This window comes from Sphaerodactylus townsendi, linkage group LG03 (assembly GCF_021028975.2).
Source record: "Sphaerodactylus townsendi isolate TG3544 linkage group LG03, MPM_Stown_v2.3, whole genome shotgun sequence".
Lineage (NCBI taxonomy): Eukaryota > Metazoa > Chordata > Lepidosauria > Squamata > Sphaerodactylidae > Sphaerodactylus > Sphaerodactylus townsendi.
Genome location: NC_059427.1, coordinates 2,627,301 through 2,654,933, shown reverse-complemented (window position 1 = coordinate 2,654,933; position 27,633 = coordinate 2,627,301). Strand labels below are relative to the sequence as shown.

The 27,633-nt window shown below is 47.4% G+C and overlaps 3 protein-coding genes across 4 annotated transcripts in view; 1 reads left to right on the top strand and 2 right to left on the bottom strand.

Annotated features, from left to right (window-relative positions):
• The window catches only part of TAP2 (transporter 2, ATP binding cassette subfamily B member), a 1,062,867-nt gene that overhangs the window by 678,529 nt on the left and 356,705 nt on the right, over nt 1-27,633 (bottom strand). The gene's annotated exons all lie outside the window — the stretch shown is intronic.
• Nucleotides 1-27,633, top strand: part of LOC125428531 (zinc finger protein 708-like) — a 1,111,878-nt gene that overhangs the window by 896,270 nt on the left and 187,975 nt on the right. The window lies entirely within an intron of this gene.
• LOC125428560 (zinc finger protein 420-like) overlaps nt 1-27,633 on the bottom strand; it is a 469,229-nt gene that overhangs the window by 341,706 nt on the left and 99,890 nt on the right. Inside the window, exons 1-4 of one of the 2 annotated variants that reach the window (XM_048488868.1) lie at nt 24,456-24,536; nt 22,152-22,639; nt 21,665-21,773; nt 19,063-19,133 (exon numbers count right to left, since the gene is read on the bottom strand). In XM_048488868.1, the coding sequence (XP_048344825.1) occupies nt 19,063-19,133; nt 21,665-21,773; nt 22,152-22,586 (615 nt within the window). In that variant the 5' untranslated portion in view covers nt 22,587-22,639; nt 24,456-24,536. Of the gene's footprint in view, nt 1-12,422; nt 16,747-18,274; nt 18,402-19,062; nt 19,134-21,664; nt 21,774-22,151; nt 22,640-24,455; nt 24,537-27,633 lie in introns of those variants that run through there. The other variant, XM_048488869.1, reaches the window with a different exon arrangement.

The window sequence follows — 27,633 nt, the reverse complement described above, 5'->3', positions numbered from 1 at the left end:
TCCCTTCCTACTTGGAGTCTGCAGGTGGGAAAGCGGCCTTTGTTTTTCCCAAGAGTTGCAGCGGGTGGGGTGGGGGTGGGGGTGCTGTCCCTTCTCTCCTTTTGACTCTTCTCCTTTCCCCTCAGAAACAGTTGTAGTTGGGGGAAGGAACACGGACCCAGTCCCCCCCCCCCCCCCCGCCCCCAGACAAAGCTGCTTTGTGCAAAGACAAAGTGAGTAAAGACCCACTGGAAACATGACCAGGAAAGAGCCTTTCTTTGGGGAGGGGGTGATGGGACAGGGTTAGGGAGCCCCTGCTGTTTCTTGCCATCAGGCCTTTCCTTTGTTCCACACCCGGATCCCCCAAAATGCAGCCATATCCTTTGCTGTTTGGGATATGAGGGACAGCCCCCCATCCCTTCTCCCTGGAGAAATCCTGCTCTCTTGCTGCTTTTCTAATCCCCTAGGTTTGTGCAAAGGAGTGTGTCTGCCTCTCCAGGCTCCTGGAGGTCATGAGCGAAAGTTGCAGGATCTTCCCACGTCAGCAGTTTCCTGGGGCTATCCTGATTGGCTGCTGCGTTGTGCGGGAATTTTTTTATTTTCAAACTGATGGATCCACGTCTCTGCAAGCATGCACAGAACAACCCTATGCAGTTGTGGATACGATGTTTAGTGTTTCATTGTATTCCCTTTTACTCAGTGAAACATTCCAAACCGGCCCCGCGTTGCCTCGTATCCACGTCAATCTCGGGCATGGGAAATGAAAAAGGCATGCGCAGAGCAACTCTACGGGGAAACGGCCTTTTACTGAGTGAAGCAAATTATGCTGAACTTTTTAACAAAAGCTGGGGCAGTAGAATCCTTTTTAGCAAAAAGGGCTGCACAATAATATCGTGCATCAGCCCACTGCTTCCTGATTGGACGAAAGGCTCCACATCACTACCAGCGGTGGGAAAAACAAAACCAGATTCACCTCTAAATTCCCCTTACTGCTGGAGCACATTCAGCGCATCAGCTTTTCTAAAAAGGTCTACTTTCTTAACCTTGGTGGGTTCTGAGGCACTACTGCGCCGCTTTGACAGCAGGTGGGACGTGAAGGGGAGAGCGGCAGAGACAGGGTCAACGCATTTTCGGTGCTGGTGCAGTGGGGAGTTCTGCTGGAAACCTGGATATTTTCTGTGACGTGCACACATCTAATCATGAGTGGGGAATCGATCTAAAACATCCTCCCACCCATACCTTCCAGCAACAGATACAAAGGCCGCTTCCGCCCGCGACCTCCCTTCGCCCATGCGCCAAAGAGTGCGGTGGGGCGGAAGCGAACCAGCAGGCTTGACGGCGGCTCGCGTGGAGCCACCTCTGCGCCCTCCCAGCCCACTCCGCGGTGTCTCCTGCGTTAAGCCTGCGAGGCGTCGCAGCCCGCCCGCGCTGCCTCAGGCCCTGTGAAGTCCGGAATGCGGCGCCCATGGCGGCGAGTTTACGTGAGGTGAAGTGACACAGCACCAGTGGCGGCTTCCGGCGGCTGATTTAAGCGCAGCGCCCGCAGAAAAGCAGCTCCTCCCCAACAACAGCCTTTAAAGGGTTGTTGTTTAGAAGCGGCAGCCGCCCTGGGGAGGAAAGAAGAGTCCAGATGCGCCCAGCTGCTGCGTTGCAGCTCAGCGTACCCTGGCAATGACCTGGAAACCTTTTGCGCCCAGGCGTCATACATGGGCTGTCGCGGAAGTGGCCAACGTAAATATACCGGGCTCTCTGCTCTTAGTTTTTTTTGGGAGGAGAGATCCATCACAACTAGTCACCAAGTCAACAGTGAGTGCCACACCCTGTGGCAGTGAGTTCACAGTTCAACTGTGCACTGCGTGAAAAAGTCTCTCGTGTGTCCTGAATCAACTACCCTTCAGGTTCAGTGGATGACCCCAGGATCTGTCCACTTTCTTCACACCAATGTAATTTTATCAATCTCCTCAATCATGTCTCTGCTTATTCCCCTTTTTTCTAGGCTGAACAATCCTGAGTGTTTAATGGATGTTCATAGTAGTGCGCCCCCGATCATTTTGATTGATCTTTTCTGCACCTTTTCTGCACTTTGCAAAATCCTTTTCTAGATGTGGTGACCAGAACTGAACATGATAGTCCCACTGTGGTCTCACCATAGATTTGTAGAAGGGCAGTTCTATTTATGGCCAACATGGAATTTGCTTTTTCACAACTGCTGCACCCTAGGTGGACAAACTTCACCAAACCTGGCAGGTATCTCCTGATGATACCACCCAGTTTTGGTGATGTTTGGTTCAGGGGGTCCAAAGTTATGGACTCACTAAAGGGTTGCCCCATCTACTATTAGTTCCCATTGAAAACAATGGGGAATGGGGGTACCCCCTTTGGGGGTCCATAACTTTGGACCCCCTGAACCAAACGTCACCAAACCTGGCTGGTATCGTCAGGAGTGTCGTCTAAGGGTAGCCTGAAATTTTCATGCCGCTAGTCTAAAAACTGCGCCTCCTGCCAGCTGACAAAGTAAAAACACACAGTTTTAAAATATATTTTCGATGTTGGCGCCCCTTGCAGGCGTGCGTCCGGTGCATTGGGCCCTCCCCCACCCTCTGGTAGCTCCGCCTCTGGTAGCCTGGACACAGTGTGTAACAGATTTTCCTCTGTAATACACCTCTGAAGATATAGGCGAAACATTAGGAACAAGATCCACCAGACCATGGCCACACAGCCTGGAAAACCCATCACAACCAGCTTTAATAGCCCTCTCCCCCTTCCTCCCCTATTATTCATTGTTATACTATTGTTCTTTTCACTCCTGTAAGATTTTTAACTGGCCTGTCATTCCTTTTTGACTGGTTCCCCTGTTATGTCAAAGTGCCATAAAATTTTATAAATTGGGGTTTCAATGGTATTCATATATTCTAACTGTATGGATTTTTATTGGAAGCTGCCTTGAGCTTAACTTGTCGAGATGGAGTGGGGTAAAAATAATTTAAATAAATAAAATATTAAACATTTAAAAAATAAAATATTAAACAATATTAAACATAAATATTAAAAATACTAAACGACAACATTTTCTAATCCAGATGTGCTATGTCTGGCTGTGATTGCTCAGTGGTGAGAACAGCTATGCCCCTGGACTGTTTGATAACAAGACTCTGTATTCAGTTGATTTCTTTATTATGAACTGCAACAGGAATAAGCATTTAGACTTCTATTGCCAGAACTAAGCATAGCCAGCGTTGCAGCCACCATTATATCCCATGTCACCCCCACATCATGTCACCCCACCACTGCCTACCAGTTCCCAAGGGGAATGGCACCCGTGACCCCTCCATTGACAAAACGGTAAAAGGTCTGGAATCCATGCCCTTTATTTATTGATTGATTGATTTATTGATTTATTGATTGATTGATTAAATTTTTAAACCGCCCACCCCCAAAGGGCTCTGGGTGGTGTACACCAGGCCAGAAACAGTATTACATACAATAGGCCAAAACAACAGTACACGGAATAAAATAAATAAAATCAAGTTAAAACAATTTACAAAATTCATAAAACTAGCCGCATCAATACAGTGCAATAGGGAGATGAGGTTGTTTAGTCTGGAGAAGTGAAGGTTAAGGGGGGACACATTAGCTATGTTTAAATATTTGAAGGGATATCATGTCAAAGAGGGAGCAAGCTTATTTTCTGCTGCTCCAGAGACCAGGAGTAATGGGTTCAAGGAGCAGGAAAAGAGATTCCACCTAAACATCAGGAAAAACCTCCTGACAGTAAGGGTTCAACAGTGAAATTCACTGCCTCAGAGAGTGGTGGAGTCTTCTTCTTTGGAGATTTTTAAACAGATGCTGGATGAACATATGTCGGGAGTGCTTCGATTGTTTGTTCTTGCACAGCAGGGGTTGGACTGGATGGCCTTGGTGGTTTCTTCCAACTCAGTGATTCTATGATGCAAGGGGAAGAGATTATCAATCAAGCTCAAGCGATTGAAAACAGATGTTACCAGGGTAGAATATGCAAAAGCTATTCATGTAGTCCAAATCAATTAAAAACCTTGATGGATGACTGAGGAAACTAATTGCTAATGATAAACAAGAAGCAAAAATAAAAGATGATAGACATAGAACCAGAAGCCTAAATGTAGTGTTCCAACTCATAGAAATAAATCTTATAATAATAATCACCGTGAAGAAATACAAAGGAACAACAAAAAAGGAACAAGAGAATTAGCTACACTGACTGAATTTCTTTCTTCACTCTGTATATTACCCCAAAATGAACCCAGAGTGGGGAAAATTAACTTTTAAAGTGTTCCAGACAGGAATAATGCAAGGATACTATAACTGGTAAACACCAGAGTAGATCTCTGCAAGGATACACCAAAATAAAAACATACAGAAAGAGAAAGATACTATAATTGTAACGTTATTGGATACCATACAGAATATAAAAGAGTAAAACTGTAAAGAACCTCCACTCAGCAGCTGGGAGCTGATTCCTTAAATTGAAGCACATGCTCACACACAAAACTAACTATGGGGGAAAGGGGTAAAAGAGGCCAATATTTCCTGATCCAAGGCAAGTGAGAAGCTGAGAACTGCAGGGTGTCAGTGCAGCAGAAGTCCAACAAGAGAGGCAGAGGGTGCCCTGCAAATCAGTTGCAGAGGTCTCCAGTAAATGGGGGAAACCTGGAACACCCCTTTCGCAGACCTGGGCTCCATTTTATGGGGGGAATGTCCCATGGTCCTGTTTGGTTCAAGAAATAAAGTTGAATTTGACTGGGCAGTTTGAAGTTAGTACCACAAAATTCAAGGGAGAGTTGGAAATGACTTTCCAAGATGGGGAAGTTTTCAAAGTGAGTCGATCGAGTGTCCCTGTTGACTGGAGGTTTAGCTGGTCAGATGGCTCAGAGGGGATTGCCCATTAACAGGGAATGGTCTTGTATTGCTTAGAAAACAACCTCTTGAAATTGAAATATGGTTGTATATGTGCCTTGGAATTGAGGGGATGTGTAAAAGTGTAACCTCAGCTTGTGAGTTCTGTGGGGCAGTACTTGGAATGAGTTGCAACAACAATTTTTAAACAACAATATGGTTTACTTCTCTTTACAATTAACATTAAACATCAACATTTAACGTTACAATTCAAGGTCCTGTTCAGGTTGCATTTCAAGTCCTTCTATTCACAGTCTACTGATATTGCCAAGTCCAAAATCTTCTTTGCAAGTTGGCTGGCTCCTGAAGACTCCAAGGGCTTGATGAACAGGTTGCAACATGATGAAGGTCTCCAGGAGAACTCTCACCATTTACAACCACAAAAGAAACCCTGAAACAATAAACTCCAACATTTACAACACAGCAAAACAACAACTACCTTCCCAGTAGTTCCCAACAAGGTGTTAAGGGCTTATAGAAATCAAGGTCCGAGTCTGGTAGCCTTGTTCTTCTGCAAAAGAGCTCTTTCAGCCTCCTCTTGCTGCTCCCATGAGTCTCCACCCCTGACAACAACCCATTCTGGGCCAACCCATTCTGGGCATAGGGGTTACAAAAGCACTAGTGAAGTCCTGCCTCCATGATGGAAATATGCTCTCAAAATGGCAGGCAAATGTGCTATCTCAAACCTATCCCAAAGATCCATCTATAGGCTTTCCAGGGGGTGCCCTTCAAAACCACTAAAAGAAGTTTGGGAATCAAATAAAGGTGACTCATCTGAGAGCAGACAGAGGCCTGACAATGACCATTCCGAAAGGTCGATTCCAGACGATGCAAAAATACCAGGTTGGTGAAGGGAAATATCCCAGTTTGGGCATGGAATTTGCATGGCTCCCATTCCTAAAGTGGACTTACCCCATATTTCCCTCATCCCAGGTTTTCCAAAAACTGCTAAAATGTTGAACTTTATCAAAAAATCCCATGTTGACCCCACTTCTGTGGGAACACCACGGGCACCCAACCACTTTATTTTTCCTGCCCTACTGCCTGTTCTCTGTCCCTTACATCATGTCTGCTGAGTCACCAACTGGTGTGGCAGCCCCCCCCCCCTTTCCAAAACATTCCCTAAGCACGTTTTCTGCCCATGGCAGCAACTGAGTGCCATTTCACCCAAGTGTGCATGGGAATAGATACACAACAATGCTTCAAAGCAGCTGAGTAGATCCAGTCAGCAATGTTGCTGCCACTGTGGTTTTTTCAGGCTGCATTGCCTACAAGTGTGAAAGCTCTTCCAGGACGCCAGCGGGCAAGCCCGTGTGAGAAAGCTCAAGCATTCGCCCCATCCCCGCTTGCTCTCACCAAGTGCTAGCCTACCAGCAGCCTAGTCAGCCCAGTCCCGTGGCTCCGGGCTCATATTCCCAATGAGATCCTGAGGGGGTGGGAAGCACCTGCATATTCCAAACACCAATCACACGTTGCGTGAAGAAGTGTTTCCTTTTATTAGTCCTAATTCTTCCCCTGGTTCTAGTATTGTGAGAAAGAGAGAAAAATGTCTCTCTGTCAACATTTTCTACCCCATGCATAATGTTATAGACTTCAATCATATCCCCCCTCAGCCGCCTCCTCTCCAAACTAAAGAGTCCCAAATGCTGCAGCCTCTCCTCATAGGGAAGGTGCTCCAGTCCCTCAATCATCCTTGTTGCCCTTCTCTGCACTTTTTCTATCTCCTCAATATCCTTTTTTGAGATGCTGGCTTACCAGAACTGGACACAGTACTCCAAGTGCGGTCGCACCACTGCTTTATATAAGGGCATGACAATCTTGCAGTTTTATTATCAATTCCTTCCTAATGATCCCCAGCATAGAGTTTGCCTTTTTCACAGCTGCCATGCATTGAGTTGACATTCCCATGGAACTATCAACTAAGACAGCTTCAAATCCCTTTCCTGGTCTGTGACTGATAGCACTGACCCGTAGCGATGTATGTGAAGTTTGGATTTTTTTGCCCCTATGTGCATCATCACTTTTTACATTTTGCTACAGACAACCGTATTTGCCATTTCTGAGCCCATCACCTAATTTATCAAGGTCCGGCTTTGGAGCTCTTCAAGAATCCTTTGTGGTTCTCACCACCCCACATAATTTGGGTATCATCTGCAAACTTGGCCACCACGCTTACTCCACCCCTACTTCAGGGTCATTTATGAATAGGTTAAAAGAGCACTGGTCCCAAAACGGATCCTTGGGGACACCACTCCTTACACCTCTCCATTGTGAGAATTTCCCATTTTACACCCACTCTTTGCTTCCTGTTTCCTCAACCAGTTTTTTAATCCATAGGAGGATCTCCCCCTTATTCCTTCATTGCTGAGGTTCCTCAACAGTCTCTGGTGAGGAACTTTGTCAAAAGCCTTTTGGAAATCCAAGTAGACAATGTCCACTGGTTCCCCCTTATCCACATGCCTGTTTACACCCTCAAAAAAGAATCCCTGAAAAGTAAGTTTATGAAGACAGGATTTGCTCTCTGCAGGTGCCATGCTGACTCTTTTCTCAGCAGGTCTTGCATTTCTACATGTTTTATAATTTTATCTTTAATGATGGATTCTACTAATTTACCAGGAACAGATGTCAAACTGACTGGCCTGTAATTTCCCGGGTCCCCCCTAGATCTTTTCTTAAAGATTGGTGTGACATTGGCCATCTTCCAGTCTTCAGGGATGGAGCCTGATTTCAGGGATAAGTTACATATTAAAGTGACAAGATCAGCAATTTCATGCTTGAGCTCTTTAACTGTCCGGGATTTCTTGTTCACCCATGCCTAAGCAGCTGATTTAACAAGTTGGGTTGTCAGTTCTGTGTTAGGAACTACCTGGAGATTTGGGAGCTAGAACCTGGGGAGGGGGGGGGTCTGGGAGGGGGGTGAGTTCAGTGAGGCATAATGCCATAGATGTCATCTTCCAAAGCAGCCCTTTTCTCCAGCAGGCAGATTGATCTTTGTCACCTGGTTCTCACCCCTGGAGATCCCCAGCTACTCCCCGGAGGTCTGTCAACCCTAAAAGGGATTTACTGAAAAAAGCAATAGGCCTCTTTAAGATGGGGTAGGAGGGGGGCTTAAATCATGACTTCTTTAGGGATTCTCTTTTCATGGGGGCTTTCAGACCTTATCTCCAGCAGTCACTGGGGCAAGTTCTTTGCCAGGGAACTATCATCTGTGTGTCTCTTTGCCCATTTCTACATACAGCCGCTTTGTCCTGATACCAGTTCTCTAACTTCCAGCTTTTTTCTGCTCATTTGTGAGGCCCCTCCTGTAGGGGTGAGCCAGCGAACCCAGCAGAGTCTCAGAAAGTGCACAGGAATGCCTGCGCCATCTGTCCCCTTCTGGGCGCACACGTACACCCATCACGAGATCCCCCTGACTCACAGGTCACAAGATGCCTGACTCATGGGTCACAAGACCCCCAGATGTGGAATTGACCCAGACGGAGACGTTTCTTCCTGCACGTACACTGCCCCCCGCAGGCCATGAACACCATGCAACATATTCCCCCTCTCTCCCGCCTTCCCCAAACCCTAATAAAAGGTGCCAGGGACCCCAGCTCGGCAGATTAGCCTGCTGCTGGCTTCCCTCCACCGGATGTTATCGCTGCGTCTCGTCTCTTCATTGTGTCGTCCGTAACGACTTCACCCTCCTTTTAGGACAAGCTATGGTTTACAAAGATGAAGATCCACCATTGAATTTTGCTGGCTGTGCTTAAGGCATGCTAAAAAAATTAAGAAAACAGCATGCACTTTCTGCAGATATACAAATTCCTACAGACATAGAAAAACAATAAAACAGCTTCTGTTGCTACAGCTACTTCAGATACATTTTTGGCAGGGTATTCCATTGAGTTTAGGATTTTTGGAGGATTTTTAGGGGTAATTAAAGTTTTGAAAGGTAATTTTTAAAAGCTAATTTGCCAAACTTTGTTTGTTGAGTAGTATATTAGCAAATACTTTCCCCCGTTACTTTTTATGTATCTACTATGAAAATATAATATTAAAGAAATTTGGAGAAAATCCATTTCTCGGCCCCCTAGAAATATCAAAGATCTACAAACTGGAATGGAAAACATTTTGCCCTTGAATCTGTGATTAGGTTGGAAAATGTACAATTACAGGCATGCCATTCTTAAGAATGGGTTTGCTGCCATTCTTAAAAGTTTTACAGCATTCTTGAACTTAAAAAAAACCTAAAATAACTGATGCATAAAACTAACATCTAAATCTAAAATCAGCACTGAAAGGTTTAATGAAAACTCTATTGAAACAAAAAAAACATAGGGACTGAAAATTAACAAGTTTCCTTTCAGAGGACATTTCTTCTTCTGTCACGAGCACCTAACTAGATCTGCAAAGAATTTGGGGATTTGCAAAGAATCTTGATGGGGAAATTCTGGAGATTATGGGCTGAAGCCCCAGGAAGGCATATTTTGGAGGGGAAAGGCACCTCGGCAGGTTATAACACTATGTAGTCTCTCCTGCAAAGTGCCCAGGAGAACTAAATTCTGTAGTCTGGAAATCAGATGTGATTCTAGGCATATTTAGGGAAAATGGAGTGGGGGGGGGGGGACAGATTTTGCCCCAGGCTCCATTGTTCCTAGATACACATCTGGCAAGACTTATTCTGAAGGGAAGCCACACGTCGTCCTGTCGGGCCAGGACACCCAACCAATAGCTTGGCTCCACTAGCAACTCCTCAATGGCAGAACCTCCTTGAACCAGACAATTGAAACGTTGATGAACAAAGATTTCTTTATTGCAGGTAAGTCCAGTACAATTCCAAGATGTCTCTGGCTGCCCCAGCCAAGACGTATCTATTTTAAAGCAATGAGCATGCCCATCCCCCCCACACCATACAATTCCACAGCTGTACTACAGATCAAAGTATTTGGCCTTCACTAGCTTAGCAGAGGAGAAATAAGCAGTCAGGAAGCAGCAGAAGAATAGTTTCACACAGCAGATTCACACAGACCAGAGTTCCCATCCCCCCAGTACTCAAGCCAGCCCGACACTCGGCATTCCTTATTCTTGGGCCATTTCTGGGTCTCTGGCCCAAGTTTGCCTGCCCAAGCGTGCCGTGGCCAAAGCTGCAAAAAAAATTGACAGGGTATCCTGTAATATTCTCACAAGTAAGCTTGAGAAATGTGGACTAGGCAGCGTTCCTATTACATGGATTTGTAATTGGTTGACTGACCGAACTCAAAGGGTGCTCATTAATGGCTTATCTTCATCCTGGAGAGAAGTGACTAGTGGGGTGTCACAGGGTTCTGTCCTGGGCCCAGTGCTATTCAATATTTTTATCAATGACTTGGTGGAATAGATGGTGGAATAGAGGGTATGCTAATCAAATTTGCAGATGACACCAAATTTGGAGGGGTAGCTAATACTCCAGAGGACACAGTCAGAATTCAAAATGACCTGGACGGATTAGACAGCTGGGCCAAAACAAACAAAATGAATTTCAACAGAGATAAATGTAAGATATTAAAATGAAATGCAGAGTTATAGGATGGGTGACACCTGGCTTGACAACACTACATGCGAAAGGAATCTGGGAGTCTTATTAGACCACAAACTGAACATGAGTCAGCAGTGTGATGTGGCAGCCAACAAAGCCAATACCAATGTGATTTCGGGCGGTATCAATAAGAGTATAGTGTCTACACCAGTGTTTCCCAACATTTTTTTGGCGTCCACGATTTACCCCTTGGCCCACTCCTCTTCATATCTCACGGCAGTGCCCTGCCATCCATCCCCACCTTCCCCTCCCAGAGTGCCCCTGCTTGCAGCCACCCCCACCTTCTCCTCCCAGGGTGAAGAGAAGCACAGGGTGGGAGACAGGAAGTGGCTGCTGACCTTGCAGCAGGTCACCCCTGGGCCAGCCCATGTCCTTGCTGGCACTGGCGGAAGACACCACAAAAGTGAGGCTGGTAACGTGCGTGGTACCCTGGGACATGCTGCTTACCCCAGGGTACCCACGGAACCCCTATTAGGAATCACTGGTCTACCAGTGTTTCCCAACATTTTGGCGTCCACGGGGTGCCCTTCGGCCTCACTCTCTCTTCATATCTCCAGTACCCTACCATCCCACCTTCCCCTCCCAGGTGCATAGCACGCCACCCCACAGCCTTCTCCTCCCAGGGTGAAGGAAAGCACAGGGTGGGGCAGGAAGTGGCTGCTGACCTTGCAGCAGGTCCTGCCCCCTGGGCCAGCCCCATGTCCTTGCTGGCACTGGCGGAAGACACCACAAAAAGTGGGGAGGCTGAAGTAGCATTGCTGTGAGTACCCCTAGGACATGCTCCACAGCACGCCCAGGGAGTACCACACGCAGACCCCTGCCAAATTAGGAATCACTGAAGATACACTGCTCTAGGAATCCTGAGATTGAGGGTTGTAATTGTACCTCTCTATTCTGCATTGGTTAAATCTCACCTGGAATACTGTGTTCTGGGCATTGCAATTCAAGAAGGATATGGACAAGCTGGAATGGGTCCAGAGGAGGGCCACCAAAATGGTGAAAGGTCTGGAATCCATGCCCTACAAAGAGAGACTTAGGGAGCTGGGGATGTTTAGTTTGGTGAAGAGGTTCAGAGGTGACATGATAGCCATGTTTAGATATTTAAAGGGATGTCATTTTGGTGAGGGAGCAAGCTTGTTTTCTGCTGCTTCAGAGATGAGCACCTGAAGTAATGGGTTCAAGGTGAAGAAAAAGAGATTCCACCTAAATATCAGCAAAAACTTCCAGATGGTAAGGGCTGTTCAACAGTGGAATGAACTTCCTCGGAGTGTGGTGGAGTCTCCTTCTAAAAGAGGCTTGATAGCCGCCAACTGTCGGGAGTGCTTTGCTTGTGCATTCCTGCATTGCAGGGGGTTGGACTTGATGGCCCTTGGGGTCTCTTCCAACTCTATGGCCCCTTCCGCTGGGCGTGGAAATGGCCGACGCCTGGGAGGCAGTAAAAAACGCCCGTCTCCAGGCCGCCATTAAGCACAGGGGAGCGCGAAGCTGCAGAAGCCAGTCAGCGCTGCCTCAGCGCCGCTGCATCGCGCCCGACCTGAAGCGGTATGCGATTCCCAGAAGGCTGGGAAGAGGCTCTTTTTTGGGGATCTTGCCCGCCATGAAGCTGCTGCCCGAGTGAGCGGCATGCGGCTTCGCCGCCTCCCACCCGACCGGCCTTACGCTGTCCCTGGGCCTCCGGCATGATCGCCGAGGAGCCTGGGGATTACGCCTGCTACTGCCTGCTGGAGCAGAGTGCGCAGGGTTGGGGCCAGAAGTGTCACGGTCCCCAGGCCTTCGCGACGCGCCCGGAGGCCCAGAAGTTCGCCCAAGCAATCGGCAGGGCGCAATCCCAGCCGGGCGCCGTTGGCTGCTGACTGCTTCAGGAACCGTCCGTCTTGACGGTCCCAAAATCGTCAGGTCAGTAGCTGCAATGTCGCCCGACCTTCTAGCCGTTTCCGCCACCATGCGGAAACGGCCTCTGATTCTATAATAAGACTTAAAATAAATAAATGATTTAATGTGTATTTTAAGTCCCAATCTGGCCCCCCAAATAAACTCACTAATCCAGATGTGTAAAGTCTGGCTGTTGTTGTCCAGTGGTGATGGCAAGACATTTTCTTCATTCTCAGACAAACTGTCGGCCAGTGGAAAGCAAGGCAGAAAACGAAATGGAGTAAAAACATTTGGCCAAGTAACATCAAGGAACATTCACTGAATGTTTAGAAAAGACTCTGTGCCAGGAGTCCCCAATGCAACGTGCCCAGTAGCACCTATACTGGTGCACACCAAGAGTTTTGAGAAGGTGGGTGGGGTCTGGTGGTGGTGTCACACAGAATGGCTTGTGATTGGCCACTGAAGATCCAGTTGGTTTTGCATATTAAAATAATGTTTCAGAGGCAGATGCCGCTCATGTTTGTTTGTTTTATTTTCTCTCCTTCCTCTTTCCATTATTTTAATCCCTTTTCTCCCTCCCACTTGTGCTTCCTCTGCGTGTTTGGCTCCGCCTCCTACAGCAGCCATTTTGGAGTCACACCCAGAACATTATGTCAAAATTCCAAAGATGCCCACAGGCTTAAAAACGAGGGGAGCCCTGTTCTTAGGTGGATTCGGCATGGGCCAAAAACAGCGGTGTGAAAATGGTGTACACTCTTTTACACCGTTTTAAACCATTTTACACCGTTTTCACACTGCTGTTTGTGGTCCAAGCAGAATCCGCCTTACATTTCCAGACACTAGTAGTGAACTAACTAAGGTATGAAAGTCTCGGCCCTGTTTCTTGTGGTTGCTGTGAAGGCCCCAAATGGCAATCAACTTCTTAGCAGAACAAGTTTAATACTGCCAAAGGGTCTAGTATTGTACTGGCAATTTAGAAACTGAATGTTTTAGCAGAAAAATGAGGTATTGCAAAAATTTTCTTTCTCCACACCTCTGTCAAGCTTCTTAAACAGTTCAGTCAAAAGGAAAGTGTACTTCAATCGGCTGAGAAAAGAATCACTCTGTTCAGCCTAATGTGGTCATTTTTCCAGTTCTGGGGTTAACATTGGAGCCAGCTCCCTGACTAAAGGAATGGGAGGACACTGGAAAGAGATCTCATCCAATGGTTCCAAAGAGCCTTACTTTCAAAGACTGAACAAAAACTCCAGCAGAGACACAGTTTCGACTCTCAAAGCAAACTAGACCATTCCAAGTAAATATTAAATACATATTGTAAGATAGAACATTAAAATTACAATTAAAATAGCCACAGAACCACTCCGTTTTTAACTAGGCTCTGAATGAAAAACAGTAGCTCAATTTTTTTGTGCAGCTGATATATATTTACAAACAACCTGAGAAACATGCCTTCTGTTTCTAGACAGAAGATTAAGTAGACGATAATCCCCTGAATGGCTGGGAAAAGCTACAGGGAAAGGGGTGGTTATCAAGCTCTTCAACTGTTGAAAACAGAAATATGATTAGGGTGGAATGTGGAAAGCCTATTCATATAGCAAAAGAAATAAAAACCTTAATGGATGACTGAGGAAACTAATTGCTAAGGATAAACAAGAAGCAAAAGTAAAAGATGAGAGAAATAGAAGCCTACATGCAGCGTTCCAGCTGCATGTAATAATCAATATGAAGAAACAGAAAAGAACAAGAAGAAAAAATAAGAGAATACACAATAGAATATAAAGGTGTAAAACTGCAACCACCAAAAACCAGCTGAGAGCTGACTCCTTAAGTCGAAGCACATGCACACAAAGGAAAACTAAGCGTGGGGAAAGGGAATCGGGGGGAAGAGGGGAGAGGGCCAAATATTACCTTACCCAACGTGAGTGAAAACCTGAAAATTGTAGGGAATCTGTGCAGCACAATTCCAATGAGAGTAAGTGCTCTTCAAAACATTTGCACAGGTCTCAAGGGAATGGGGGAAACCTGGCACACACTCTTCACACATCCGGGTTACCCTTTTCTGGGGAAATGTCCCATAGTTTGGCATGGGATTGGATTTACCCTTAACCATGGTTGAGTCAAGAAAAGAAATTGGATTTGACTGGGCAATGTGGAGTTGCTGGCTCAAAATTTAGTGAAAAGAATGAGATATAAAACTAACATTCCAAGCAAGTTTCAAAGCACTCTGCTTGAGTTGATCAAAGGTGTGGCTGCTTTGAGGGCTCAGATGTGATCTGTATTGCATTAATGTGAGATGTGAGGGGATATGTCAAAGCACTAGTGAAGTTGTACCACTATGATAAACATGGGCTCTAGACATGGCAGGCAGATGTGCTCTCTCAAGGCTAACCCAAAGATCCAACCATTGCACTTTCGGCTATTAGGGGAGTGTCCTTCAAAATCAAACTGGATTGTATCATCTGACAGTGGAAAGAGACCTTACAATGAGCCTTCAAATGCATTCACATTTGTGTGACTTCTCTGATGCCTTTGAAGATTGCAAATCTCTGACTGAATCTCTTTCCACACGGAGCATTCGAAAGGTCTCTCCTTTGTGTGAGTTACTTGATGCTCTTTAAGATGACTACCCTGACTGAATCTCTTTCCACATTCTGAGCATTCAAAAGATCTCTCCTTTGTGTGAGTCATTTCATGCTTTTTAACATCACCACTCTGACTGAACCTTTTTTCACACTGGGAGCATTTGAAAGGTCTCTCCCCTGTGTGACTTCTCTGATGCCTTTGAAGATTGCTACTCTGACTGAATCTCTTTCCACATTCGGAGCATTCAAAAGGTCTCTCCCCTGTGTGAGTTCTTTGATGCTGTTGAAGAGTGTCAGTCCGACTGAATCTCTTTCCACACTCGGAGCATTCGAAAGGTCTCTCCTTTGTGTGAATTCTTTGGTGCTTTTTTAGATCACCACTCTGACTGCATCTCTTTCCACACTCAGAGCATTCAAAAGATCTCTCTCTGTGAGTTCTTTGATGCTGTTGGAGACTTCCACTGCAACTGAATCTCTTTCCACACTCTGAGCATTCAAAAGATCTCTCTCCTCTGTGAGTTCTTTGATGTTTTTGGAGACTTCCACTCCAACTGAATCTCTTTCCACACCCTGAGCATTGAAAAGGTCTCTCCTTTGTGTGAGTTCTTTCATGCTGTTGGAGACCTCCACTCCTACTGAATCTCTTTCCACATTCAGAGCATTCGAAAGGTCTCTCCTTTGTGTGAGTTCTTTCATGCTGTTGGAGACTACCACTCCTACTGAATCTCTTTCCACACTCAGAGCATTCGAAAGGTCTCTCCTTTGTGTGAATTCTTTCATGCTCTTTAAGATGACTACTATGAATGAATGTCTTTCCACACACCGAGCATTCAAAAGGTCTCTCCCCTGTGTGAGTTCTTTGGTGTCCTTGAAGACTACTTCTCCAACTGAATCTCATTCCACAGTCTGAGCATTCAAAAACTCTTTCAGTTGTGTGAGTTCTTTGATGCCTTTGAAGACCACCTCTCCAACTGAATCTCTTTCCACAGTTTGAGCATTCAAAAGGGCTCTCCCCTGTGTGAGTTCTTTCATGCACTTTGAGATTGCCCCTAAAACTAAATCTCTTACCACACTCTAAGCATTGAAACGGTCTCTCCCCAGTGTGAGTTATTTGATGTCCTTTAAGATTGCTACTCTGACTGAATTTCTTTCCACACTTGGAACATTCAAAAGGTCTCTCCCCTGTGTGAATTCTTTGATGCTTTTTAAGAGCACCACTCTGACTGAATCTCTTTTCACACTTGGAGCATTCAAAAGGTCTCTCCCCTGTGTGAATTTTTTGGTGCTTTTTAAGAGCACCACTCTGACTGAATCTCTTTTCACACTTGGAGCATTCAAACAATCTTTCTTTTGCGTTAGTATTTTGATGCATTTGAAGAGTGCTACTCTGACTGAATTTCTTTCCACACTCAAAGCATTCAAAAGGGTTCTCTCCAGTGTAGGTTCTTTGATGCACAAGTAGTTTGGATCTGTAGATGAAGAACTTTCCACACCGAAAGCATTTACATACCCTTATTATATTGTCCTTTGGAATATGTACATTATCACTGTGTATTTGCAAATGGATCTCATATTGTCTTTGATCTGGGAAGTACATTCCACACTCTAAGCACTGATATGTTTCCTCTACTGTGCGGACTAGTTCATGGAAATCCTGCCCTTGGTGAGAAATGGGCTTAACCATCTTATAAGTCATGTGACTTCCTTTCTGCCTCTTAGGTCCACTTGTGTTCATGAAATTTGCTTTCAGACCATCGTTGTTGATTTGATCTGGTAATAGGTTCTGCATTTTCTCATCGTCTTCATTCCACTGCTCATCTCCTGCTGGAATAAAGAAATTCTGTTAGCACCCACACAAGGACGTCCGATCTCCCCTCCAAGCTGCATCCACAGAGAAGAAATCACCAACTTTTTCCAACTCTGAAAAAAGGGAACATGAATATACACTTTAAAAGGACATTCAAGCCTGCTTTACCAGAAAGGCTTGGTTTGCAATCTAATGATGTTTACACCAAAGTACCTGAATGTGTGAATTAAAAGTTTGTTTGTGGCTGTAGCATATGGGAGAGATGTGCCGCTTTAACCTACAATGTCTGTTGTCTCCTGAAAGCATTTTTGGGAGGGTGTGGTCCAACAGAATACCCGTCCCCATTGATAACAAAACGGTTCTCTAGCCACAAAACTCTGATAAAGAACGTACAATCACTTCCCAGAATCACAAAGCAGAAGCCAGGAAAGAGGTTGGATGGGGTATTTTTAGAAAACTATGCACAAACACAGAAAGAGACCTGCCAGTTTCCCCAAAATAATTTCCAGGGATAAGAAGACATCCTCACCATGGGGCATTTTTAAACACACACTACAGTGGTGGGAGGCACTGCTCTGGTGCACAGCACAACATTATCTTTGTTCTGGTAACTTCCAAATTTAGGCACATTTGTAGGAAAGAGAGAGGAAAAAAACCACTCTGCTTTTGTGTCACACCACAGCCAAAGGGCAAGAAAACAAGCTGATGCATGAAGAAGTGAAGCAGAAATCCTTTGAGGATATTCCTTGACCATTCTCTTGATGTAACCATGAAGGATCCTCATTTGGGAAGGAAACACTCTCTTGAGACCCTCTTTGGAAACTCTCTAGCCTTTCATCAGATGATAAAGTCTTCAACCGTTTCCACCTGCATTACATTCCTGGGTCCTTTCGAACACACAGAGAGAAACTGATCCTTCTTATATGGAGAAGGAAAGAAACCCAAGGAAGAATGTTTTCGGAACAATGGAAAACTGATCAAGGCCACATTCCCCACCCGTCTAAGGGGGACAGAAGCCATTGCAGAAGACAGTCAGAGTGGTTGCCTGGGTGACACACATACTTTAATGGCTGGATACTAAGCATCCTCCTGAGGGCCTCCACACTCCCTCTGGCTCCAGTGGTGACCACAACCTGCGCCTCAGTTGGCCCAAGCAAGTCAGGGTTCTTATATGGGGAAGGAAACAAACCTAATAGAAAACTGATCAAGCTCACAATCTCAACCAGTCTAATTAGGGGACTGACGTCGTTCCAGGTGACAGTCAGAGGGTGATGCCTATAATGTCTGGCAATTAAGCATAAGCCCCTCAGTCCCCCACAAGCTTCTGGAAACCCTCTGGCTTCAGTAGTGACAACATGGGCCACAGTTGGCCCAGGCAAGCCAGGGTGCTTGAATTACATTACCCAGCCATGCTGAATATCGTCATCTCAAGGCTTCCACAAGGCAGAAAGTAGCAAAAAAAAGCTTGTTACTCGTCAACATTTTTATCCGCGCCTCATCACAAAGGCAGAAATTTGTACCTTGGAAGCTATGCAAGTCCCTTACCCAGAGAGGCCACGCTCCTGTAGTTCTCCAGCATGACGTCCTCATAGAGAGCTCTTTGGTCAGGGCCTAGCAATGCCCACTCTGCCTCTGTGAAATGCACGGCCACCTCCTCAAAGGAAACCAAGGTCTGAAAGAAAAGCAAATTCCCTCATGTCAGGCAGAGACGGCATGCTGGAAGGGGTCACTGTGTGAAGGCTAAGGACAGAGAACTTAGCTTGTGTATAAAGAGTGCCATTGAGAGCCTCTTCCCTGGGCCCTTCAGTATCAACTGCAGGAGAAAAGAAGAAGAAGAAGAAGAAGAAGAAGAAGAAGAAGAAGAAGAAGAAGAAGAAGAAGAAGAAGAAGAAGAAGAAGAAGAAGAAGAAGAAGAAGAAGAAGAAGAAGAAGAAGAAGAAGAAGAAGAAGAAGAAGAAGAAGAAGAAGAAGAAGAGGAGGAGGAGTTTGGATTTATATCCCCCCTTTCTCTCCTGTAGGAGACTCAAAGGGGCTTACAATCTCCTTGCCCTTCCCCCCTCACAACAAACACCCTGTGAAGTGGGTGGGGCTGAGAGAGCTCCAAGAAGCTGTGACTAGCCCAAGGTCACCCAACTGGCGTGTGTGGGAGTGTACAGGCTAATCTGAATTCCCCAGATAAGCCTCCACAGCTCAGGTGACAGAGCGGAGAATCAAACCCGGTTCCTCCAGATTAGATACACGTGCTCTTAACCTCCTACGCCACTGCTGCTCCCTTAGAAAGCCCCCTTAGAAAGCAGGGAGGACCCAGTCTGTTGCCCATTCATCTCCCCTACCTGGACTGAAGGTGCAGCAGCTGTTCCCATGCCTCCGCAACGAGAATGGATCCACGGTATCTCTTCACTGCCTGCAAGGGACGGAAAAGAGGGAAAAAGAATATTAACCTCCACTTCCTGTTCTGAGTACATGAGGTATACCTGACATACACACATTCCCTTCCCTGTGAAACCTTACTCCGTGTACACTCAAAAAGTACTGTAACCCTTTCTAGTAAGTAGTGGTAGAGGCAGAAGAGAAGCAAAAGGTACCTATGAACCTCAGGGGGCTGCAAATACAACTGACAAATTTCAGAGTTCTGTTATACTTGAAACTTGTCCTGTGAACACTGGAGCTGAAAAATGTGACAGCATCACAGCTGGTTCAGGCCAAAGGCCTAGACATGCTGTGTTCCCTCTGGCTGGGCCATTTTATATGCCCTTGATTCCAGGCTGGCGGAAGAAAAAGACAGAGGCCCAAACGAGGTTGCCTGGCATCTCATTGTCACATGAGGCCAAAAAAACAGATCGGAAATGAGTGCATCTGGACACTGAGGGTACTATCAAGGAGTGTTCATAGCATCTACTGATCCACTAATGTCACATCTGTGGCACATTTTGTCCAGATGTCGCTTCAACGTGGCATCATTTATACCCGAAGGTCTTCCCCACACCCTGGCATCCCCCATCCTATTTCCTACAGCAGCGAGTCAGATGGTCCAATAAGCATGAGCAGAAAACACATTTGCCCCCTGTTCCTGGCCCCCAGCAACTGGTTCTCAGAGCGATGGTGGGCAGAAAAGGCAGGTTTTGTTCATTCACAAGACTGAGGAGCTTGGATTAGATTTGTCTGCCTTTTCTTTTGAGCCACCTTGAGTCCCTCGAATGGAAAAAAGGAGGCATATGAATATTGTAATCAGTGTGAAGAACTGCATGAATTTGTCTAATTCCCTTTTACAGGCATCCCAGCTATTCACTACAGAGTGCCATAAATTGAGTCAAGACCCATTTCATTTTTTTCGTGACTCAAACTCATATCTGTTACATCTTGGACCTTTAATCAATAAACAAGACTCTGGATTCTTGACATGTAGCGTTTATTGTAAGGCAACATAGCACCCAGCTTGAGAAAGCCAATTCTGCCCAACCAGGCTTTCCTGGGTCCGTTTATCCTCACCCAGCCCCCCCTCCTGCTTTCCCCGAGAAAGTGTCAAAGAAGTTATTTGGAGGCTTTGGCGCCTCAAGGTTGCGACAGGCATAGTTGCAGCCACCTGGTTCCCCACCCCCATGGACGTAGGTAAGGGGGGGTTCTCAGGTTTGAACCCCCCCCCCATTCATGTCCGAAGCTCCATCCCTCCGTTTGTGGGTTTTTAAAACATTTTAGTGCTTTTTCGGTTTTTGGCCTGCAGGGGGCACATTGTTTGGGCTAGCAGCACCAAACTTTCAGGGATTGTTTGGGGGACTCTCCTGATGATACTACCCGGGTTTGGTTCAGGCGGTCCAAAGGGGGTGCCCCATCCTCCATTGTTTCCAATGGGAGCTAATAGAAGATGGGGGCTACACCTTTGAGGGTCCATAACTTTGGACATCCTGAACCAAACTTCACCAAACCTGGAATGTACTATCAGGAGAGTCTCTTATTGATACCACCCAGGTTTTGTGAAGTTTGGTCCAGGGAGTCCAAAGCTATGGACTCCAAAAGGGGGTGCCGCATCCCCCATTGTTTCCAATAGGAAGATTCAAAGGGGCTTACAATCTCTTTGCCCTTACTCCCTCACAACAAACACCCTGTGAGGTGGGTGGGGCTGAGAGAGCTCCAAAAAGCTGTGACTAGCCCAAGGTCACCCAGCTGGCGTGTGTGGGAGTGCACAGGCTGATCTGAATTCCCAAGATAAGCCTCCACAGCTCAAGTGGCAGAGCAGGGAATCAAACCCAGTTCCTCCAGATTAGAATGCACCTGCTCTTAACCACTACACCACATTGAAAGTGAGGCTGTTTCAGGGTGGGGGATAATCCACCCCAAAACAGCATTACTTTCAATGTTGTTTAACTAGGGACCCCAGATTCTCCCTTTAAGGAGAATTTGGGCTCTCTAGTTTAAACACCATTGAAAGTGATGCTGTTTGGGGGTGGATTCCAGCATCTGACTGCCGGAGGACTCAGATTTTGCACCAGGCTCCATTTTCCCTCTATGCCTCTGCCCAGAGGGGAGGGGCAGGGGAGGGCAGGGCAGGGGATTCTGCCATCCTCGACCTCGGAGAGCTGCTTTTAGAAGCGCTAGGCCAGGGGCGGGGCTTGGGGAGGCGTGGCCATGCCCTAGGGGCGGGTGGGGGTGTGATCCCACCCCCGAACCCCCCCATAAAAAATCAATACCTACGTCCCTGCCCACCCCCCTCAGACCAACAGGCACATCCTGTTTCCCTGAAGAATGGCTTGCAGGGGTCACTTAGCCTAGTTATCTGCAATCCATGTCAAAACTATAAACGTCAGAGGAGAAAGGAAAAGAAAGAGATAAGCCCTTTACATATCAATCAGGTTACAAAGGATACATAGCGTTCATTCCTGATGCAACCCATCAAACTACTGCACGCCCCAATCCCAACCAGGCATAGTGAGTCCTTACCAGGTGAGCTGGCATCTTGGATGTGCGTCTGGGCTTGCTGTCCTTCCTCCAACAGACCTCTTTCCATCTCAGAGAACTTTGCTTCCATCTTCATGGACGGATCCCACATCTAAAACAGCATTAAAAGAGATGAGTAAGAGATGGAATGGAAGATCTCAAGGAAGGGATCCTACCTAACCCACAGACTCTGCACCTTTCGATCAGCAGAGGGTTTTTTCAATGCTGGGGAATTCCCTGGAGAGAACAGATATTCCCTAGAATACAGGTGTCAAACTTGCGGCCCTCCAGATGTTGTGGACTACATCCATAACATTTGGAGGGCCGCGAGTTTGACACCAATGTCCTAGAAGAAGGGGCTGCTGAAGCATGTCATTAAAACCTCCCATTTGGATAATTAACACTTGGACAAATATCAGGCAGGGAAACTTTAGGAGAAGGTCAGATATTGTTGCTTCAATTACACCCAGCTGGAAATAAAAGCCCTCACCTGCTCTGTCTGTCTTGTCTCCTCAGCCTGACTCAGGAGAAAACCTTCGGCCAGGGCCACCGCTTGGGAACTGGTCTCCGGCCCACATCCTCTGACCCAGTGCTGCATTTCCTGGGGCAGGATGGTCAGGAACTGCTCCAGGATCACCAGGTCAAGGATCTGCTTCTTCGAGTGTTTCTCCAGCTTCAGCCAGCGGTTGCAAAGTCCATGTAGCTGGCTGCAAACTTCTCGAGGCCCGTCAGCCTCACGGTAGCGGAACTGCCGGAAGCGTTGGCAAAGTACTTCAGAGTTCAGGGGCTCCTGATCCCAGACCTCTGGCACAGATCTCTCCCAGAATGCAACACCAGTTCCTGCTCGGATGGGATGGGGGTCTTTCCTCCCTCTCTTGCCAAGTTCAGGTCCTCCTGGGCCCTGCATTTCCATCTCCTTCTTCATCTTCTGGGTCACCTGCAACTTTACTTCACTTGAGCACAAAAAGAGGTTTCTTTCTGTAGGGTGTTCAGTAGGGAGCAGATAGCAACATGCCAGAAGGAAAAGAGAACAGTGAATCAGAACAGAAGATATGCCTGATTGGTTCTTTCGGCAAGTTAAGTGTCTCTAGCTCTTTAAAAACATTACAACACTGAGTCTTCCAGAAAAAGGCAGGGTATAAATGTAATGTGATAAATAATAATAAATAAACAAGCTTTCCTTGGTTGACTGGGTCAGGCTGTTCTACTGGCTTTGGATGGCTACTAAACATGTCATGAGATATGCCCAGCCAAAGACACAGCGGGCAAGTGATGCTAGTACAGAGTGAGAGTGAGTCAGGGATGTGGTTTGTACATGACACGGAGAACACAGGCTGCTGCAATGAACAGGAGATGGGGAGGCAACAACCCTGCCAAATGTGAAGAAATCCATTGTAATTCCAGGTCCTACCTGGACATTCATCATGGCCAAGAAATTCCAGGGGGAGGAGCACCAAGAGCTATCAGTACAACTGAATTAATGAAGTTACTACAACTCTATTAATCCTCACTTTTTAAGGTATTTAAACAAAAATTAAAACTTGAAATTCTGATTAAAAGGCTTTTTGTGGCATTAATTTCACACAACCTCAACCACCAAAATATATTATCACCATGCCAAGTGTAAACAGATTAAAATATCTCCACTTTAATATGATTTTCTAATAAAGTTACACCAAAAACGATAAATAAGGGATGTTATTTCAACACTTCAAGTACACTTTTTCTCACTGAACACAATCCACGAGATTCCAAATCAATACGAGATTACAGAAAATAAACAACTCACACTGTTGCTTCTTGGATAAGTCCCAACAAAAAGACGGGTAAATATGAGGTGAGCCGGGTGGGTCACGGGGTGCCCACTATCTCTATGCCCCCTCCTCCTTTCTCCCTCCTCTCAAATAGTGTTGCATGGCTTTTTAAAAAAACACAAAAGAAAACAATTGGCAGACTGTAGATCATGTCTCTGTCCTGAATCCACCACTTCATGGGGCTGCTAGGGACCAAAAACCTAATCCCAAAACATGAATCCTCATGGATCAGGACGGTTTTTGCATTAGGTCACCTTACGTTAACTATCAAATCGTAGGACATGTTCACAGCCAAAGAGAGCCCTGCAGAAATCAGGCGTCCACCGTTTTGTGGCACTGCCACAAGCCAGAAGCATGGTCCTAAGGAATGGATCCTCAGGGGGTTTGCACTGGGTCACCCCAAACCTGCCATCACATCTAATATTAGGTGAACACCCACAGTCAGTACCCCAAGAAAATCATGGATCCAGTGCTTTGTGGAGTCACCACAATGCATAAACCCAGTTCCAAATCATGAATCCTCTCTATTTTTTCATTGGATCACTCCAGATTTACTATCACATTACATCTCATGTTGATACCCACAATATAAGAGCTAAAACTGGGCTGTCTGGCTCAAGGGGGCAGGTGGGAGATTCCAGCCCTGACCTTGAATGCCTACAACAAGGACACACACACCCCTCACATGGAAAGCTAGCACTGCAAGGAGAAAGGTGGTGCCCACCACTGTCTTTGTTTGCATGAATCAGGTCAGAGTCTTTTGGGTGTGCCAGATGGGGGCCCTCACTCTGTTCTTTGGTCCAGCACCCAGCACTGCTGACCCAAAAGAGATCCTGCAACTCTGGTTTATAATCTCGGGGAGTCTGGAGGGGCCCCCCTTTGCCCACACCCAGGGGAGTAGAAAAACAGCCTCCAACTTGGAGGACCAGGACTTCAAAAGGGAGAAGGGGAGAGAGGGAGGGGTTGGGGTTCTCCCACACCTGTTTCCCAAAGAGCAAAGGAGGCAGCTGCATTGCATTCCTTGGGGTCCTGATGGAGCCTGGCTGCCAAGAAGCAGGGGAGGCTGAAGGGGGGGGGGTCTCACCAAATCTCCTCCCCACCAGCCCCCTCCCCAGTCTAAAGGAGACAGAAGGTCCCTCCCATATTCCAGTCTCTTGCAGAGCTTCATTCCCCGGCTCTTCTTTCTTTTGCATTAAGAGAGGGGCGTGAATTGGAGTGGGGGGAGGAGGAAGGGGCTGTTTCCCCTATTCAGTGCTCCCCCCCCCCTTCTTCCGGCCCTGCCTAGCAGATCCTGGCCCTACATTTCACCCTGTCTTTTCTCGCCCGCGGAGACCCTCCCTGCCCCGCCCCCCGGAGCTCTTTGCCCTCCAGAAAGGTGGGGGGGGTCCTCTGCAGACTCAGCCCCCCCCCCGTCTCCATGAGCCTCGTTTGCAAAGACACTGAATGCCCCAAAGAAGATCCCAGGACTGGGGGTCCCCATCGCCCACCCCTCTCCCTGCGGGCTGGGGGGCATATACTCCCCCACCCCTCCTGCCCTGAGAGCACTTACCAGGAGGTCTGTCCCAAAGCAACCCCCCTCCCCAATCCAGCCCCCTCTTCCCCCACCCTTTCTCCACTAACCCCCCCCCCCCCACGGCCGTACATGAAAAGAGCAATTCCCCCCCCCCGCAACCTTTGTGGAGTGGGGGAGGGGCGCCAGAGGGAGCAGCCCCCTCCCCAGGCTTTGTAGTGGGTCATTTCTCCTGGATCGAGGCCCACCTCTGACCCCCCCCTCCTTCCACCCCCACCCCACCTTGCCCATCCCTGCAATCCCCCTCCCCCCAGTAGCCCCCTTGACTCACTGAGGAGGGGCTGCTGATGGGTGCTGCAAAGGCCGAAGAGAAAGGAAATGGGTCCCCTGCCCCCTTCCCTGGTGGCCTGTCTGGGATTTCGGGCTCTATGGTCTCCTTTCCAGTGGGGTGGGGGCAGCCAGTGGGGTGGGGACTCGAAGAACTCCCTCCCAAGCGGGGTCAGTGCAAAGCACACCTCACCCCCCCCCCTTTTTGCCAGACTGGCTTTGCATTTGGTTGGGGGGGGTGGGAGGGGGGGAAGGTATGTTTGGAGGAGGCCAGAAACATCTGGGGGAACATCTGGGGAAGGGGAGACACCCCCTCCTAGTCTCGCCTTCTCTCCCTTGCCTCCCCCCCAAGCAGGATCCAGCCCACCCTTCCCCCCTCCCCGCACAAGTTCACTGGGCTTCTTGGGGGGCCCTGGAGGAGGAGGGGAGGGGGCAGCAGAGCCCCCCTTTTGTATATCCCTGAACATCCTTTTAATCAATGACTTGATTTATGCTTTGGTCTGTTGCAGAGTTCAGGAGGCGTCAATCCGAATCCAGCGTTTCTGCCCAAGTTGGCTACAGCTGCAGAAGCCATTTCTTTTGGGGACTTCTCTTGTGAGCGTGCAACCTTCCAGGGTTGGTTTCTTCTTGAGACCCAGGAAGGACTTCTGGAGGCTTGGTCTCTGGTGGGCAGGGTGGTCCGAGGGGCTGGCGGCAGCCATCCTTGGAGGCAGGTGGATCCCCCTGCCCCGACCCCTCTCAGAGCTGCTCCCTGACTTGGGAATTGAGCCCACTAGGCAATGTTGTGGAGAGTTTGTGGCAGGGATATCAACTATTCTTAATTGTTCCTTAGAAGACCAAAGCCAAGAGGAAGAGGACTCGTGGGGGGGGGGGGAGGAGGCTCTGGCTGTCTCTTGAAGGGGGGTGGTGGTGTCTCCCAAGGCTTCTCGGAGGGGAAAGGGGCAGGCTGTCTGCTGATGCTTCAAGGCTGCAGAGCACGATCCTTATCCAAAGAGGCTCTCTCTGCTCACGAAGGAAAAACTCTCTGTAGCTTCTCTCTTTTCACTCCTCTCCTTAAAAAAAAAAAGCCTTTTAAAGTGGGATGCAATTTTGAAAAGTTCTTTTGCGTGACTGAGTTTCTTTGTCAACCAAACTACAAACACAAGAATTGCATTGTGGGATCAGGGCAGCAGCCTACCTGGGTGGTTCTGGAAAGCCCACAAGGGGATCCAGAAAGTACCGCTCACCGCACTGAACACAGCCCAGTGGGAAGACTGCTACTGCACATGGAGGTTTTACCTGTGGGGCTGCTGGACACATGGGTCAGGATTTGCTCTGGCTCCTTCTAGGGACACAGGAGGAGCCCTGCTGGTCCAGACTCTGGTGACTTGCGGGGAAGGGATTTATTCTGGTCCCTCAAGACCTGGACTGTCTCCTCTGGCCTGGCAGGGGGTGGGGGTGTAACCCCCATGCTCAGAATGGGTTGACCCAGTAAGGGGTGGAGACTCAAAGCAGCAAGAGGCTGCAGCAGACCTCATGTAGTTGGAGGAGACAAGGCTACCAGACTCGGACCTTGGTTGTATAAGCCCTTAACACCTTGTTTAGGTGACTGCAATATTGTTGGGAACTACTGGGAAGGTAGTTGTTTATTTTTGCTATGTTGTAAATGTTGGAGTTTATTGTTTCAGGGTTTCTTTTTGTGGTTGTAATGGGTGAGAGTTCTCCTGGAAACCTTCACCATGTTGAATCCTGTTCACCAAGCCCTTGGAGTCTTCAGGAGCCAACCCACTTGCAAAGAAGAATTGGACTTGGCAGTATCAGTAGACTGTAACTAGAAGGACTTGAAAATGCAACCTGAACAGGACCTTGAAATGTGATGTTAAATGTTGATGTTAATGTTATGTGTTAAGAAAGTAAACCATTTTGTTTTTAAAAATTGTTGTTGCAAACTCATTCCAAGTTCTGCCCCACAGAACCCACAGATAGAGGTTACAGGGGCACTTAGCCCCCATCACTCAACACCCATGAGTGGACAGCTGGACGCTTCAGGGATTCTCATAACTTCCCCCACTCTGCTCCCCCAGAACCAGCCTTTTCTTGCCAGAACATCCCTCCTTTCAACCACTGTTGGCTTGCTCCTTTGGAATGAGGCTGGACGTGCATGGGGAAGGGGGGGATGGCAGATTAATGGGGTGTGTGGGGGCAGGAACAAGCCCCCAAACACACAGCGAGTTCTTCCTGCCGGTTGTCCTTGGCTGAATGCCCCTCATCGCACAGGTCCATGAAACTGCCTTCTCCGTCCAGGCTGCCAAATGTAGCCCCTCTGGCCAGCAATAGCTGTC